The sequence below is a fragment of the Silene latifolia genome, chromosome 10, assembly GCF_048544455.1.
Source record: "Silene latifolia isolate original U9 population chromosome 10, ASM4854445v1, whole genome shotgun sequence".
In the NCBI taxonomy this organism is placed as follows: Eukaryota; Viridiplantae; Streptophyta; class Magnoliopsida; order Caryophyllales; family Caryophyllaceae; genus Silene; species Silene latifolia.
In genome coordinates, this window is record NC_133535.1 from 106,233,851 (window position 1) to 106,253,660 (window position 19,810).

The 19,810-nt window shown below is 34.1% G+C and overlaps 1 protein-coding gene across 1 annotated transcript; it reads left to right on the top strand.

Annotated features, from left to right (window-relative positions):
• The first annotated feature begins 8,219 nt into the window (after positions 1-8,219).
• On the top strand, positions 8,220-18,121 carry LOC141605793 (uncharacterized). Its single transcript, XM_074424687.1, has 6 exons — positions 8,220-8,578; positions 9,764-9,976; positions 10,073-10,143; positions 10,285-10,521; positions 16,883-17,015; positions 17,716-18,121. The coding sequence occupies exons 1-6, from the start codon at positions 8,423-8,425 to the stop codon at positions 17,980-17,982; spliced, it is 1,077 nt and encodes a 358-aa protein (XP_074280788.1). The 5' UTR covers positions 8,220-8,422; the 3' UTR covers positions 17,983-18,121.
• The last annotated feature ends 1,689 nt before the right edge of the window (positions 18,122-19,810 follow it).

Below are 19,810 nucleotides of genomic sequence, written 5' to 3' on the forward strand. Positions count from 1 at the left end.
GTTAGTCTTTTCCGGTGGGTAGAATTTTTTGTAGAAAGCTAGAGCCAACTTCTTCCAAGAATCAATTCCGAGAGTGGCCTTATCAAGGCCCTTCAACCATTGTTTTGCGGTGCCAATTAGAGAAAAAGGAAATAAGACCCATCGAATTTGGTCTTGAGTTACACCGGTTTGAGAAATCGCATCACAATAGTCACAAAAGGTTTCCATATGAGAATGAGGGTCTTCACTAGGCATCCCCCCAAATTGGCTTCTTTCAACTAATTGGATAAATGCGGATTTGGCAATGAAATTTCCGGTTAGATGTTGTGGTGTGGGAGTACCATTGGGTAGGTTCTCCTCGGTAGGTACGGTATGTGATGAAAACTTAGGCATTGTGGGTTGATTTTGTGTTGTATTTTGTGTTGGGTTCTCCTCACCTTCTCTTGCAAAAGGGTTGATGAACTCAATAGTTGGTTGAATATCTACAACCTCACTAATACCTCTCAAATTCCTTCTAGCAAGTCTTCTATTGGTTGTCAAAGTTCTTTCAATTTCACGATCAAAAGGTAACAAATCACCTTGTGACCTTCTAGACATGCAAAATATCAAACAACTCGAAAACAATTAGAACAAACCTTGAGGAGTTTTACTTCCCCAAGGCAAAGAAAGACACAACTAATAACAATATAAGAAAATCTAAATCAAGATAACACCGTCCCCGGCAACGGCGCCATTTTGATAGGACAAGAGTTGGTCGTCACACATCCAATCAAACACAATTTATAGCTTCACAAACAACTCTACAATTAGTAAAGAGGCAAGTAAAGGTCGGATCCCAAGGGACGGGAATTGAGATGAGATTTCTATTGAAACTAGTGGTGTCTTAGGGGTGTCACAATTTGGGTTGATGTAGAAGGTCACTAAACTAAATAGCAATAAAAGTAAATAAGCAAGATGAATTAAAAGAGTTGTAAACAATTGATAAAAAGCACTAGGGTGTCATGGGGTCATAGGGGAATCATGGGAATCGATCATACAAACATGTTCTCAAATTATAAGCAAGCAATTATTGTTGTGATGGATTGAGTTGGGTTATATCTTACAATCCTAGGAAAGTTTGGGTCCCGGAGCCGAATCGATTAGATTGTACAACACCTACAAGTCGACTTAATCTTCCCTACTCAACAACATGCATGGTCTAATGAGACTCGAGTTGGTTTATGTCTTACAAGTCTCATTGAAAAGATAGGTGATGGGTAAAAAATGCAAGGATTCATAGGCTCGCATTTCATCAAACATAACATGTGCATGAGTTGAGATCAAAACAATCAAGCAAATAAACCATGAAAGCATATTAATTTAAGCATGAATCATTCCCCATGTTGGTTTCCCCTAATTACCCATTAACCCTAGCTAGGTGACTACTCACTCATTATCATGTTGATCATGCTAGCAAGGTTGTCAATCATACCAACAAAATGAAACATGATGAACAAATGAAAGTAATTAACAATAATTAAAAAGGGATTAAGAGGATTATACCTACTAATGATTCCAATAATAAAGCAAGAATAAAAGAAGTACTTGATGCTTGATTGAGAGGTTGTCAACCTCCCAATAATAACCCAAATAATCTTCAATTACCCAAAATAAAGGATGAACAAAAGAGAGATTAAGGAAATAAAACTTGTATTAAAACTTGATTAATTGTTGATTGCAAAACTAAAGAGAGATTTGATTGATATTAACTACTCTAAGAATTGATAATAAGAACATGCTCTTCTAATTAGACTAATGGGGTATTTATAGTGGAAATTAGGTGGATGCATTAGGGTTAACTAAGGGCTAAACTAGTAATTACACTTTTTAGATTTGAGCAGGGAGACGCCGGTATTTTTCGAAGGAAGGGCTTCTTTCACGGAGGCTTGAAGAAGATGAAATTGTGCTGGACTGGAATCCGTGCGTCTGAGGCTCGGGACGAGCGGATTCAGGGTCTGGGCACGGGCGTCTTTGGGAGAAGACGGCCGGATTCTGGTGGCTGCTGCCCGGGCGTCTTTGAAGGAAGACGGATGGATTGTGCTGTGGAGGACGGGCGGATTCAGGGCAATCCGCTCGGATTGTAGCTCAGCATTGTCTCTTCTTCTTTTCTTCCCTTTTCTTCATAAAATCCTTGGGGATTTCCTTGGGGATGCAAGGATCTTTCCTCAACATTGCCCAACTACTATAATATGTACAAAGGCCTTCTAATCTTGTCTCTCCTTGATGCTTGGTCATTGAATTCAATCAATTTAGTCTCGTTTTGCCATGAAAATGCAAGATTCTTACTCCTTTCCTACCAAGGGATCAAAATCTCAAAGAATATGCAAAACAAAGAACTAAAGACACTAAATGACCCAAATATGCACTAAAAAGCATGGGAACAAGACTAATTCGGGGGCTAAATATGCGCTAATTATGGTCACATCAGTTATAAAAGTATGCAAAATAGGTTCAATTAGGGGACTAAATGTGCGCAAATAATGTTGACATCAAGGATCCTCCACTATCGCGGTTGAAGCCGCCATTGTTGTTGTTTTGTCCTCCACGGTTACCCCAAGACCCAGACAGCCTCTTGCTAGCAAAACTCTGGCCCGGAGCCTGAGAGAAACTCCCCTGATAAGCTCCTGAAAACCCTCCAACTCTGGCACTGGTACAGTCGTGCCTCTTGTGACCGACTCCCCCACAGTTGAAGCAAGTAAGGTTGGAGTTGTCACTAACACTCCGACCACCACCTCTTCCCCATGTTCGGGATCCCCCTGAAAACCCAGATCCTCCAGAAAAGGCCCTAGACTGCCCATAGTTTCTCTTCTTGTAGCCCGACTGATTGCCACTTTCATTCTCTACTTTCCTCTTTTCCGCAGTTCTTTCATTAGCCTCCTTGGCCAAATCTACCAACCTCTCCGTATGTCCAGCTCGTGCATAAACTTCCTTTAGATCGCTTAGAACTCCAGTTGGTAACCTGTTCATGATCTTAGGAGCCAACCCTTTCTCGAACCGAAGAGCCAAACCTCGCTGACCCAGCTGCATATCTTCTGCATATCGAGACAACTCAAGGAACCGGTGATAGTACTCTGTGACAGTCATGTCGTTAGTCATGGTGAAGGAATCAAACTCAGCTCTTAACTTGTGGCGGATGTGCTCCGGCACAAACTGTTCCCTCATAGCACTCTTCATACCTGCCCATGGTATAGCATCAAGTCCCTCATCCTTGTAGTATGCCCTTGCATCTTCCTTCACATTCTACCACCAAACTGCAGCCTCACCTCTCAGGTAGTAAACCACCTACTCAACAGCCAATTCCGCCGGACACTTCACAACCTCAAGAAGACTCTCCATCTCTCGGTGCCAGTTATCAAGCAGCTTAGGTTCTCCGGTGCCCTCGTAAGTTGATGGGTTAAAGCGGGCAATGATGGTGCTAAGGTGGGTTGCGTCCACCGGTTTCTCAGCCCCCTTACCCACATTCTTAAGAGCCTCAAGGAGTGCATCTTGCTGCTCAATAATATGGGCTACCTCATCTGTGGTCATCTCAGATGCTTGGATATACGCTGCTGACCTCTTTGGTGGCATTTTGAGCTGATAAAAGCAAGGAAACATAAGCACATATCCTACGGCTCAAAATAAACATGACCCTCTGCCAAAGAAGTACTCGGCCGAGTATGGTGAGATACTCGGTCGAGTACTACTAATATTCGGTCGAGTGTTCCACTCCAATAGCCAACGTCAGAAACACAGAAAACATACTCGGTCGAGTATGGATGATACTCGGTCGAGTATGCTCTACTACTCGGTCGAGTGATCACAACCAGTAGCTACTGCTACCTATACCCCAAACAACACTCGGTCGAGTGCCTGGTTACTTGGCCAAGTATCCCCTACTCGGTCGAGTACCCGCTCTGCTCGGCCGAGTCATGCCAAAAACGAGCTGTAACTATCGCTATCGTACGTAAACATGCTTTTCTATCAAGATATATACATATGCACAACTACCCTTTTAAAAGCCACATATTAAACATATAACATGCTCAACATACTTCATGCTCAAGATCTATCATATACAAATTCGTAATTCACCTTTCGTATACCACCATGTTCCAATTCTTTCATCATTTCATGCAAAAACTTCATAAGATTCAAGTTACAAGTACTACACACATGACTCGAAGTACACACAGTTCCCACGACTTCCCCATGTGATCGGCTCGAGATCATAAGGGACTTAGTGCGACTTCGGGACATCTCCCAAGTCTCTACGTAAGCTCCAAACAACTCTCCCCGGGTTCATTTTATTTAGACTCCCTATGTTCATTGGGTTCATTAGTTTTAGGTTACAGAATCGTCGCTCTGATACCACTTTGTGACACCCCCACATACCAAGGTGCCTTACCAGGACCGCCCTAGCATAAGAGACCATCACAATCTCGGTTGCCCGAGGATAGTATATCAAAGTTACCCATCCAAAACACAATTATTAAAGTATAACTGATTAATATTTACATGTTCCAATCCAAAACCAAAATAAAGGTTACTAATGTTCAACAACTAAAACTGAATGATAAATCTCATGACAGCAGAAGCTAGACTCGAGTGATGACTCCCCATCTCGTCCCCATAGCTAGTAAACATCATCACCTGTCATAATCTGCTCACCATCCTCGAATGGATCACCACAGATTTTATAAAACAACAACGGGGTCAGTTACTGTATAATCAACATAAGACAAGTACGAAAAGATAAACAGCTGATCATCATCCACCTCCAACTCCCAATCACAACATGTAACTAACTACACACTAAAGTGTGTAGCCCTGCCAGTGGGGGACCGCAGTCGTACCCACCTAAGCCCCCGCTCATCAACGAGCGATAACCCTGTTAATTAATGTGCACATCCCCTTCTGTGGCGGGTTCCACAAAGGGCGAAACTAGGGCGTGAAGCCACTCCCGCAAGTGACTCCACTCAGTCGAGGACGCACCTCGCGAACATCACCATCAACCATCACAACTCCAACACTCAACTCAAATCCAACAATAGCAGATAATCACAATATCAATCGTACAACAATCACAATACAATCTTAAATCAATTAACAGTAAACCGAGTAGGGAAACCCTACCTTAGCACAACTGCAATGAGACAAACATGCAAGCTAGAAAGACTCCTCTACGAATTCTCCACCTAACAACAATCACATAATTTCAATTACCATATGCAAAAACCCCTTTCCCCCAAATCACAAATTAGGGCAAAACCCTAAAAGATAAATCAATAGAACTTATGAAATCAAAAGCTTACCGACACAATCGACGCAACAAAAGAAAAACTAGACTTACGAACGATCCGCGCACTTGAGAGAGAGAGATTTGGAGACGATTAGAGTTACGTTGTATTGCTTAGGTTTTGTAAAAATGATTAGAAACTGTAAATCGCGTCTTAAATAACTCTAATCCTTTCTAAATCAAACCGCGGAATTATTACCCGTCAGACCGGATACTCGGTCGAGTATAGAGTATACTCGGCTGAGTATCCTCTACTCGATCGAGTATTCCCATACTCAGCCGAGTATTCCTGGGCAGTAAACTGTCCAGAAACACACGACACACTTACTCGGCCGAGTGAGCCATATTCGGCCGAGTAACAAACTTAGAAAACCGTCGTATTACACGCTCGACCTGGGCTGAAAATGAGCGTCCTAAGCTTCAACTCGAGCGGGTTGAGATTGACCCGAGCGGGTTGAGCTGCAAAATCCTTTTTCTTGCTTTTATGCCTATGATGCCTTCATATACTCTTTATTCCTATCATCCTTGGTCATCATTCTTGCCTCCCCTTCATACTAGTCCATCTAAGATCATCAACAAGCTTCCAAATATGCACGAGAGACGGGAATTCCGCCTCATTATCTTCTTTCCTATAAGACATATAAAATGCATTAGGAAAGCAAATAGGAAGCAAATGACGAATAAAATGGCTATGAAATGCTATATTAGTAAGCAAAATGAGGCTTAGTTAGGGGACTAAATGTGCGTAATTATGACTCACATCAATTATACATTTCTTCCGGAAATATTTTGTTATAGTACAAAGATGTCCATATAAATTCTCATCGATGATATGAGAAATTGAGATCTAAGGTGATTATGATAAATATTTAGACTATACATAGGTTATAGTTTTTGCCACCTTAGGGGGAGAAAAGTGAATTAAAGTTGGTAAAAACAAAATTGATCCCATACTGAACTAAAAGTTCAGAGAAGGTTATACGTTAAATTCATTGAGTAGAGGTTTTTGAATTTGATATAACCATATATTTTACTAGATTAATACAAGTATATACACTTGAAAGTATTATGATAAAAGTTAAGATGAATTGACGGTTCCAATGAATGTGAAATAACAAGTTCAAGCAGATGGTATGACATATAATTGCTATATTTGAAGTGTCCCTGAAGTGACATGATATCTGAAGGATTAAGGAATGATGGCTATACTCTTTTTCCCTTTGACTAGGTTTTTGTCCCAACGGGTTTTCCTAGTAAGGTTTTTAACGAGGTAGCACTATAAGCGCATTATTATGCTATAGTCATGATCGTCATTATTGTTGAGATGACAATTACTTTCAAAATATAATGTTATGTCACCATATATTGATAAGAAACTCCATCATAATTATGGAGGTATTATTTGAAATGAAGATATAAGAGTTATTATGAAATGATTATATCCAGACTGTGAGTTCTCAAAGAAATATGATATCGAAGCTGTCATGGATCTCTATCGATCGAAGATTCAAGTTTATTAACCACAATGGGTACTACTTCAACGATCAAGGAGTTATGTCAAATCATGGATTATTTCAAGATTTATCAAGTTATGTAATCATCAGGAGGAGTAGCACGCGTTGTACTCTTTTTCCTTAGCCATGGTTTTGTTCCACTGGGTTTTCCATGGAAAGGTTTTAACGAGGCAGCTTGTTATGCGTGTTTGAAGATTAGTGTACTCTTTTCCTTCTCTAGTATTTTTCCCACGAGGTTTTCTAGGAAGGTTTTTAACGAGGCATCTTTTTCAGTGATGGACATCCAAGGTGGAGTGTTATGAAATATTATAGTATAATATTATATGGATGTCCATATCCTAGAATATCATTGATTGTATTATCTTATGGAAACTCTACCCTCATTGTATGTGTATATACCCCCTCATAATGGAATAATATACAGTTCTGTCTCTCTCTATATTCTCTTTTCTTCTCTCTACGATTCTCCCTTCTCGTTATTTTACAACAGATTAAGATAAAACTTATCAGTTCAATTAAATTATGAGACACGTTCCCTTAGAGGTGTTCATTGAATAATGGTCCGGCCAAAGACCAGACGAGATCGTGCAATTTGGTCTGAACCGGACCGGACCACATATTATTTCGTGCAAACCACGCTCCACCTATTTATTACATAGTTTGGTCTTTGATCTGGTCCATGACCAAACCAAACGGACCGGACAATGGACCAAACTATTGTATTGAAAATCTTTAAATTTGTAGGACTTACAAATATTTTTCCTAATATCATAATATTACTCTATTATATATTATTTTGACATATTCAACTACTCTAACAAAATAAACATAGATCATCAATATAAATTAAAGTAATCGTTGAAATAATAAAGTAATAAAAAATATATAATTTGGCCCATATGGTCCAGTCCGCGGTTCAACATTTTATCCTTATTTGGTTTTCGGCCCACTAAATTTAGTCTAATCCAGTCCGGTCCGGTCCTCGGTTTAACATTTTATAAATTCACTCTTAAAATTTAATTATTTCTATAAATTAATTACTTTTCTAATATTATATACTATTACGAATTTTTTACATAGTATTACTTTCCCGATACTACAATTTAGTATTATGAATTTTCAAATATATTTAATATCGAATACTATATAATATTATGTATTTTTATATATTTTTCATTTTTTGAAATCCCTTTTTTCCGATTTTATATATAGTATGAGATGAGATTATATATGGAATTATCATACATTCATAATCACCCTAGTTTATGGTTTAATTCCCGCTCATCTTTGCTCAAAAAAAAAAAAAGAAAAAAAAAAAAAAAAAATCAATCAATCTAGAGGTTGAAGGTTGCGAAACATGACATGGCATCATGGGCCATGCATATATAGTAGAGTAAAGTTTTGAAGGACATATTTTTACCCCTTTACATGTACTGCTAGCGATGGGGACCGAATTGGATTCATACATACAAGTCCAACTATGAGTTGAACCTTACATTTTGGTGCATATATATCTTAGATTCTTATCTAAATAAAAAGGAAAATATCAAGTTAATAACAAGGGATTTCACAACCTACGTTATCTTATAGAGTTTTGCCCAAACTAATACAAGGCATGGATTCAATAAAGCTCGTGGCGTTATTCATGTTAGGATGTTCGGCAGCTTTGACTCTTCAAGTATATTATTACTCACCAATTTCACCTCAAATATTTCATCTACCTACGCCTTCTTCAACTCATCTACTTCTTCCGGCTAACACCTACTTACAGGTTCATGCTTAACTTTTGTTTTCGTCACCATCGTTATTATCGCTCTCGTTAATAACAATATTCATGTTAGCGAGATTAGGTTACGATATATAGCTAAATTGTTGTTACAAAGGCTTAGATCAGACTTGATAAATGATATGCTTTGGGTTGCAACTTAATAATACATACGGAGTAATATATTGACATGTTATTTAAATTTAAATCAGTTAAAAAGTTAGTATCATGTTCTGATTATTGATTTTGTTTATTAGTATTGTTTAGCGGATGGGACGATATGCAAACCTTCATTTTTTTTGTTGAAAATCTTCGGTATGGTGGCTTAAACAGAGGTTAATAAATGACTAATAATACATGAGAATACTTTTTTACCATACTCCTTCTGTCCCGGTCATTTGTTGTCCTTTTCTATTTTAGGGTGTCTCGGTCATTTATTGTCCTTTCTATTTTAAGAATGAATTTGATGAGTAATTTGATCATTCACACTCAATTTATTCCACTTGTCATTTAGTAATTGGCCCCCTCCCCTTTCCTTGGTCTTTGTGCCAAAACCAATGAACAACAAATGACCGGCATGGAGGTAATACTCCGTAGGGCTTGCTTGGAATGAGAGTAATTATTAAGGGAGTAATGAGAGCTAAAATAAGCAGAAATAGGAGGAGATTAGTGGTTAGTGGTGGTTGTGGAGGGTGGAAAGAGGAGGTGAGGGAGGAATTGTTACCTCCATATGAAGGTAATGCATTACTTGGGGGAGGTAGGAAACAATTACTCCCTTAATGGATGGACTATTACACTATTTTTCCCCATTTTTATCCATTTCTATCTCCAACCCCATCCATTCCCTCCATTTTTTAATTCATTTTAGCTCTATTATTCCCTTAATAATTACTCTCATTCCAAGTAAGCCCGTAGGTGTAGTATATGACAAGTTCATGTGTAACTGAACCTAAAATTATTTTTTTTTATAAATAATACGTCATTTGATACAAATAGCCGGGACTAGATACAAAATATACGGATGGAGTGGACTTGAACCCGGACAAAAATTTAAGAGGTGTTTTGCTTCAATTCTCACCGTCAGGCATAAATTTTATACCGATAAGTCTGTAACACAATTACTATAAATGTAAATGTAATGTACTCCCCTCCTTCCGGTCATTCATTTATTATTCTATTTGAATAAAATAGGAAGTGAACAAAATTGGGGAAGGACAATTACAAGGGCCGGAAGACATATGGGTGGACAAGGAAGGGATAGTGTACACAGCAACAAGAGATGGATGGATCAAAAGATTGCATAAAAATGGGTCTTTGGAGAATTGGAAATGGGTACACAATGGCAGCTTACTTGGTATGGCTCCTTTGGCTGCTGGTGGTATTGTTGTTTGTGACACTGAATTGGTTAGTCTTATCTCTATTACATTCGCACTTACGTGTGATTTCGACATTAATTTTAATCTGAACCTGCAAATTTTGAATTTTTATTGGTGTTTGTAGGGTTTGCTTAAGGTAACTGAGGATAATGGTGTAACGAGTCTAGTGTCCCAGTTCAATGGGTCGCAAATAAAGTAAGTTTTGTTATACACGGAGTACTTGAGTTCTATGTTACTCCGTCCATTCCACTTTTATTGTCCTGACATGCATATCATACATAATATGGAGTAGATTATTATTCCATATAGGAGTAATACTTATTCGCGTGGGATCAGTTTTGCAGATGATGTGATTGAAGCAAAAGATGGGAACTTGTATTTCAGTGTAGCGAGCACCAAATATGGGTTCCGTGAATGGAACCTTGACGTGCTCGAAGCCATTCCTCACGGGCAGCTACTCAAGTACAATCCTAAAACAGACCAAGTCTCATTATTACTAGATAATCTTGGCTTTGCAAATGGAGTTGCACTCTCAAAGGATGAAGATTACCTTCTCATTTGCGAATCATGGAAGTAAGTACATACATCACGTATCACAAAATCATGCTAGTAGTAGACTTGATAAACGAGATCACTAGGGTCCGGTTAGTTTAAGTGGGATCAAATCGGGTATTTTACTCGTTGTTTGGATTAAAGAGATTTGAAGCGGACGGAAAATGAATCCATCTATTCCCTTCCTCCAAGGTAAATAGTTTCTCATCTAACAAATAAAAGATTTAGGCCTGTTTTTCCGCTTTTTAAAGTCGAATCAATCGAATCGAATTAATGAATGGAGCCAATCAATCAATCAATCGAATCAACTCAGTTTCGAGCCGAATCGAATGAATGGAGCCGAGCTTAATCGAATCGAAATAACTAAATCGAATGGAGCCGAAATGAATCGAATCGAATAGAGCTTAATCGAACTAACTAAGGTGATTGAGCCGAATTGAATCAAATAATATTAATATTAATATTAATATTAATATTAATATTAATATTATTAATATTAATATTAATATTAATATTAAATATAATAATAATAATTATTATTATTATTATTATTATTATTATAGTTATTAATATTAATATTAATAACTATAATAATTATAAGGGATATTCTACATGGTACCCCTTAATTTTTCGACTTTCTACATGGTACCCCTACACTTTTTAAAACATACATGGTAGGTACCCCTAATTGTTTTTATTATCACTAAGTGTATCCTTAAACTTTATTTTTCGTCAACTAAACTCAGTTTTAAGCGTTAAGTGATTATTTGGACGCGTAACCAAGCTTGTCATTTATCATCCCATGACATAAGAACTCTATTAGGTTTAATATCTATCTTTGGACGTGATATTTTGGCAAGGAATCAATAAATTTTTCGTCAAAATTTTTTTAGTCCATATATATCAATAAGTATTAGGATCGATATAGATATTGAGCCTAATAGATAGAGCCCTTATGTCATGGGACAATAAATGACAAGTTTGGTTACGCGTCCAAGTCATTACCTAACGCCTAAAACTGGGTTTAATTGCTGGAAAATAAAGTTTAGGGGTACATTTAGTGATAATGACAATAATTAGGGGTACCATGTATGTTTTAAAAAGTGTAGGGGTACCATGTAGAAAGTCAAAAAATTGATAATAAGACCATCCCCAAGCAAAGGTCGCGCTAACTAGGTCGCGATCCGATTTTACTATTAATCACGCCTTATTAACCTTGACTCATTTTCACCCTCCCAAACAGAAGGTCGCGACATAGGTCATCAACCCAATCATTATCCACTTTACAACATTTTCAATCATTTTTTTTATTATTTTTTAATTGTTCCACCAATCAAATTTGGACACATAGGAGGTCACAAAAGTGGTCAATTTGTTCAAGTATGGTCACAAATTGACCTTTGGTCACAAATTAACAATTTTGGTCACCAATTAAGTACCATAATTAACTCATTAACCATGACCAAGCAAGGTCATGACCAAGCAATTGACCTTGCTTGGGGATGGTCTAATAATGATGATGATGATGATGATGATGATGATGATGATGATGATGATGATGATGATGATGATGATGATGATGAAGATGATGATGATGATGATGATGATGATGATGATGATGATGATGATGATGATGATGATGATGATGATGATGATGATGATGATGATGATGATGATGATGATGATGATGATGATGATGATGATGATGATGATGATGATGATGATGATGATGATGATGATGATGATGATGATGATGATGATGATGATGTTAGAGGAATTAGGCTATACATAGCATACGACGGCTACTGTCTAGGGTTTAGAGTATTTGGGTTCCTTTTACCATGCTTATAAATACATTGTATTGGTATCAGTAGAATCACAACTTCAATAATACAAAATCATTTATGCATTACCCTCTTCTAAAACTTCTCATGGTATCAGAGCCATCGTGACCTTTGGTCACGAGTTCGAATCCTGGCAATCTCAAAACTCCTCAAAAACTCTGGAAGTGGAATTCCAAAGACACCTGACGGGGAGTTTGCAGACAACTAACCACTCTTCAAGCCCAATAGGCATTTGAGTGAGGGAGCGTAATAGGAATAATTAGAAGAAGAAGAAGAAGAAGAAGAAGAAGAAGAAGAAGATTAATAATAATAATAATAATAATAATAATAATAATAATAATAATAATAATAATAATAATAATAATAATAATAATAATAATAATAATAATAATTATACTAATTTGAATGATTAACTAGGTAGCCACCATCAATCTAATTAGGTGAAATAATGGAGCACTGATTTGCTAGATTGATGTTCAAAGTCTAGCCGTTTATCATCCTCATTTGACTGATTATGTAGCCATCATGAAGCACCAACAATCCTAATTTCATCAATTAGATAAATAAAAATTGACAGACCCTAATTTCATCTTTAACAAATAAATAAAATTTGGTTGATTAATTAAAACTCAACAAATATTATTAATAATTGATAACAAGTAAATTAATTTATTATTTGATAAATTAGAATCCATCTTGTAAGTTTTAAGTCATTTGAGCAATTAAATTAAGTTTTAGGGAAAAATATAGATTTAAGAGTTCACTTGGTTCAGTTTTAGGTGAAAAGGGTACAAAATAGAACGTTATGAAAAAGTGTATGTGAAAGAGTAAAGTTCGTATATGAAAAAATAATTAGGTATTAATAATAGTAATATTAAAATTAACAATGTTATTAATAATATTATTATTAATTAATATTAATATTCAAATTAATAATAATAATAATAGTAATAGTATTAATTAAATTAATATGAATATTATTGATTTTAATAACCATAATATTCATAATAATAACAATAATGAGAATGATTAATTAATAATAAATTAATGATGATGATGATGATGATAATAATAATAATAATAATAATAATAATAATAATAATAATAATAATAATAATAATAATAATAATAAATAATAATAATAATAATAATAATAACAATAACAATAAAAATAACAATAACAATAAAAATAATAAATAAAAATAAAAATAAAAATAAAAATAAAAATAAAATAATATTAATAATATTAATAAATATATAATATTAATAATATTAATAAAAACTATTAAGTTTAAGATTCGCGAAATTGAAATTGGCTGAATTTAGTGGAGCTGGATCAAGTGAGCCGAGTGAATGAATCGAATGGAGCCGAGCCGAGCCGAGCCGAATCAATCAATCGAATCAATAGAGCTAAGTTGAATCAATCAATGGTCAATCAATTGAATAGAGGCATAGAGCCGAATTTGAATCAAGTGAGTGAAAATAAGCCAGAAAGAACAGGGTCTTAGATGGAAAACTCTTACCATCTATTCCTGGCTACCCTTCCCTTTATGTTCCCATGGACTTGAATGTATTCTTTGCCATTGTAAAAACCATTTTTTCTAAATATGCCATTGTAAAATTTCTTTTTCTATAATTGCCACTCCAAAATATACAATACTTTGTTAGTTGTCATTTGTAATTTATGTTACCTACTACAACAGGTTATTAGGTTAATTAGTTACAATTTTAATGAATTATTCAATATAATTTTTTTTAAATAAAACACATTGTTTTTTTTTATCAATTATTATATTCGTAAAGTTTGCCCCCAGCCCTCTTAATATAAGGTTTTTTTAAAAAAAAAATAGTAACATAAAGAAAAGTCATTGTGATAAGGTTTAGTTCGAATAGTACTTCATATATATATATATATATATATATATATATATATATATATATATATATATATATATATATATATATATATATATATATATATATATATATATATATATATATATATATATATATATATAAATCGAGTTGAAACGTTGTGGATGCGTCACGTGGCGTTTCAACCTTAATTACCGGCATTAATTACAGCTGATCAATAAATACGAACGTAATAAATGCAGCATAAATCTCAGCAAAGTACTAATTATACTTTAATAAATGTTATTATAAAATTACATTAAATAATTACGGTGATTTGATTCTAAATTTATTAAAAAAATATTTTGACAAAAATTCTAAAATGTAAATCATTGCGTTTATTGCGAAAAATGCTTTTAATAGAGTATAATTTTCATTATATATATTGAAATATTTTGATTTGCATAGATGATTAAAGTGAGTGTCTCACAATGCTATACAATTTATGTAAAAAAACATTTTGGAAAAATTATAAAACCTAGACCATTAAATCCATTAAGAAAAATATAATTGGAAGAGTCATTATATTTATTATAAACAAAAGTTAAAGCTAACTACTAAAAGATAAGTTTTTATAGTGTGAAAATGAAAAAATTATATTGCGACAAATTAAATACACATGGGATTTTGAGAGTGTTTAAATAATGTGATCACGAGTATGTATGTACACAATGATTGCGAGTGCATTTGAATAATCAAAACAAAAGTAATGATTATTAAGTACAATAGTGTTATGAACGACATGAAAAAGAAAAAAAACATATAACATTTTTCTTTTATAGTTTCAATTAAATATGTATACGTCAAGTATAAAACGACATTGATTATGGCTAACTAGATATTACTTTTAGTTAAATATTTTATATGTTACTCCGTATTTTGTAAATACTTTGAAGTTAAACCTCAAAAAATAATATTTGAGAATGTTCCGCCTATTTTATTTATAGCTAAAATCTTAAACATCATTATATATACTCCGTAGTTGTTTCAAAAAAAACTATACAAATTTCTAATAGATATGTTTGACACATAACACATGCAAGACACAACCAAACATTCGAATACGTTTAATTTGGACCTGATATATTTGATCCATAAATATCACACGGTATACATAAAAAATTGAAAAGTGCCTAAAATTATATTCACATCATTTTGAACATATATTAACTAATTTGGAGCAAATCTAATTTAAGAACTTAATGTTGATTGTTACATTATTCGAATGCATTTTATTTTAATTGATATAATATTTGATTAGTTACAAAATTATTTATAAAACGTTGATCATGCATAACTAATTATCAATTATTAGTTACTTCGTATAATTAAAATTGTATGTATTTTATTTTGAAGTTAAACCTAAAAAAATATAAGATATGAGAAATATTAATTTATTTATAAACAAAAATATTAAATGTCATATATGAATTATATTATTTTTCTTCAATTATAATAATAAAAGTTTAAAACAGGTTGCGCGAAGTGCGAGATACTACCTAGTTTATTAATAAAATTGAGTTTGTGAGAACCCAATTTTGATAAATAGTCCAACCTCATTTTAATAGTTTCTCTGCCTTTATAGATTTAAATTCCTACTTATATATATATTTTTTTTCTTCATACAATTTTTTTCTTGTTGCACGAGATTTTAATTCGTATCTTATAATAAGTAGAACTCAGTACTATTATGGTTTTAAATTGAGCTCTCAACAGTAATGCGTGAATTAATTTTATCCACTTACTTTATTACAACATATACTTGATTCATAATATTTTTCTAATATATACATAAAAAATAATAATAAAATTCTCTAAGCACAATATTATGGTTTACCACTTCTATATAGTATAAAAGCTAAGTTTTTCTTGGCTTCTGATTTGCTGCTGAGTTTTTATATGTGGGTCCCTCCATATTTTCTTATTCTATTTAATTATCCTCTCAGCTCAACACAATTCTTATTCCTATTTTAATTGCTTACTTTAAAATATAAGTTAAAGTGTCACAGTTTACATAAAATATTGCAATTTACATACATTCAACGGGTCTAACATGTTAAATACCTTTAATATAATTCTAATAAAATACAGTTGTATATTATCTAATATTCAAATTTTAATATTTATCAAATATTCGAATCTTCAAATAGGGATTATTTATATTGTCACGGTATTGAACACTTAATAATCACGCTCAATTATATGTTCATGTATCTAATAAATAACGCCTGCTATTACGACCCGTGCATTTTTTTGCACGGGTATAAAACTAGTTTATGAATAATTTTATAATTTATATTTTAAAGAATTTTTCAAGTTTTGTTAGAAGTAATTAGTCATTGAATTTTGATATAATATGGATTGACCTACTATAGTAGGTTAAAAGGTTATGGAATTGCATTTTCATGACTTAACATAAAAGAGTGGCAATGTTAGAAAAAGTAATAAAAAAGTGGCAATTTTAGAAAATATATGTTTTTAGAGTGGCATTGGGTGATTTTATCTCTGTTCCCATGACATGCCATTCCTTTCCCTTCCCCATCCCCATCCCATGCCATTTAGTTTCATTCCATTTTGATAGCCATACAACTATACAAGGCCTAAAAGTATGAATGATTTTTCAGGTGTAGGTGCTTAAAATACTGGTTAGATAGCGAACTTGAAGGAACAGCTGAGGTTTTCATAGAAAATCTCCCTGGCGGCCCAGATAATATCAACCTTGCTCCAGATGGTTCATTTTGGATTTCCCTAATACCGGTATTTACCATATATTTTACAAGAACAATAATTACTCTGATTTTAACATTGATGATCTTTCAAGGATTGCCTAATGCTTAACGTCTAATGAATTTTGAGTCCATGATCACTTTACACAAACTCGAATATCCATATATATCAAACGTTTCATAATCTACTCCAAGGTATGCAATACCCATGATGCACCTGCCTAAAAGCCAAATTTCATCTACTCGTTTATCTGCTATATATCTTATGAGTTATTAGTTTATTACAATCATACTAAAATTTAAGGAGATGTAAAACGTGTATTGGTATACGTGATAAAAGTAAATGCGAGTATTGGACTTGAATGGAGGGAGTAATTAGTAGTCCTATTTTTACATATGTAAGATTTTATTTTTAGACTATAAGTTGAGATGTTAGGATAGAAAAGTTTCTATCGGCTAAAATAATATGAAACGTTCTTAAGTATAGAAGGTAGAAAATACATAATTAAGATGGCGTTACTAAGTGATATTGAGTTTCGATACCACCTTCTTACATGAAATATGTGCGAAGTAGGAGTAGTTCATTAAAATGATGGACTCCGATCCATATATAAGACATGTGAGTAGTACCACATAATAAACTGAATCGCAGTGTTTCCACAATGAGCTAGCTATTGAGCTTATCCCTGCATAATTTATGTGTGAGTTCAAATTTTGTAATGTAAATGCAGTTGTCACCCAAAGGATTCGAATTTTTATACACATCAAAGATTGCTAGACATGTAATGGCAACATTTCCAAGGATAGCGGATACACTGGAAGCCTTTAACAAGAGAGCCACGGTGGTTAAAGTATCAGAAAATGGCAAGATTTTGGCCAAGTACGACGATCCTAACGGAAAGGTCTTGAATTTTGTGACATCGGCTTTCGAGTATCAAGGCCATCTTTACCTTGGAAGCTTGAAATCCAACTTTGTTGGCAAGTTACCAATTGTCTAATTAACTAAAATTTTCATGGATAATAATGTGAATATGATCTTAAATAGTTAAATTAGCTTGTACTCTCTTTAACTTAGAATAAACTTCAAACTTTTAGACAATTCATATTGAACTTTGTTTTGATTTTGGAACATTTTTCACATGCAATTTTATTAGTTAGTTTTTATATGCCACTGTGAGTAGTATTTCTTTGTTACTGGGAAAGTGGGAATTTTGATAGTGTCTTTGATATCGTACGTCATTTGGTAAGGCTAATAATGTTGGGGAGAGTTGGTTGGAAATGGATCATCTCCATTTTCTTTCTCTCCATTTTCTCTCACAATCTCTTTAAATAATAATTTCCCTTTTCACTCCTATTTTTACTTTATTTTTATACGTAAATTTAGAACCGTTAGATGTTGTCAAAATACGATCCGAACCATTTATAAGAACTTACCTCTCCATTTCTTTTTGGGAAATGGAGAGAAAACCCACACGAGTTGGTTATATGTAAATGTTTTATTATTGATTTGTTAAATTATTATTTCTCAATACAAACAATGTTGCTTATGAAGGCCTATTTGTAGAATTTTTAAGGGGGAATGTAATTGAGAGAAAATGAAGAAGTCATCAGAATAAACTTGCTCAATTACTCACATAAACCCATTGCCCTTAAATAGGCTTACATTACTAACAAAATTAAAACTAACTAACCTAAGTGGGAGATATATCCCACGTTTGACATGTTCACAACATTAGACTAATGCTAACAACTAATTCCCATATTATTAGCAACTAATTAACTTATTTTGACCCATAATTCACTAACTAAAATATAGGAAATATCTTTAACTAATTTTGGAGCAATATTCCAACACACCCGCTTGATCCAAAATTTGTCGGATTCAACACATTTGCTTGATTTGTTGCTAGCCAATGTGACTCTTTGTCTAACCTTGCCTTTGATTTTCTTGTAGTGGACTAAAATCTTTATTATGCTCTTAAATATCACTTGCAAATTCTGGTGGCACGTTTTTGATGATAGCTTCATCGGCCATACTTGATTTCGTAAATGCCTTTATTTGATAGAGTATTTCTTTTTCTCCATCCCAGTTTATGAAGCCCTTGTTTTCACCTTTTGACCCATTTTTTGTCACCGACCTTGTTGATGCCCGTTGTCACCAACGTTAATTGACGGAGTACTTTTTTCCATCTCAATTTGTGAAGCCCTTGTCTTCACTTTGTGACGCACTTCTCGTCACCATCTTTGTGATGCACTTCTCGTCACTATCTTTGTGACGCATTTCTCTTCACCATCTTTGTGACGCACTTCTCGCCACGTACCAACTTTCATTTGGAGCACGTCTCTCCAAAATTCGATATCGATGGAGCCCTTCTCTCCAACATTTCATTTATGGTGCACTTTTCACCATAAATTTGTGAAGCACCTCTCTTCACCAAAACTTTATGTAGAGCTCTTTTTTCTCTACCCTCGACAGAGCACTTCTCTCTATCTCAATGGTGCTATTTTCACCATTTTTTTTAATCTCTCATTAAAACTTTTCTCACCATTTTTTTTTGGTAACGCCCCATTTCGAATCGAACCTGGCTACTTAAGTGGAGTTGACGATAATATTGAGACTCTCACTTAAAAGCTCTGATACCATGTAGAATTTTTAAGGGGGAATGTAATTGAGAAAAAAGGGAGAAGTCATCAGAATAAACTTGCTCAATTACTCACATAAACTCATTGCCCTTAAATAGGCTTACACATTACTAACAAAATTAAAACTAACTAACCTAAGTGGGAGATATATCCCACGTTTGACATGTTCACAACATGACTAAT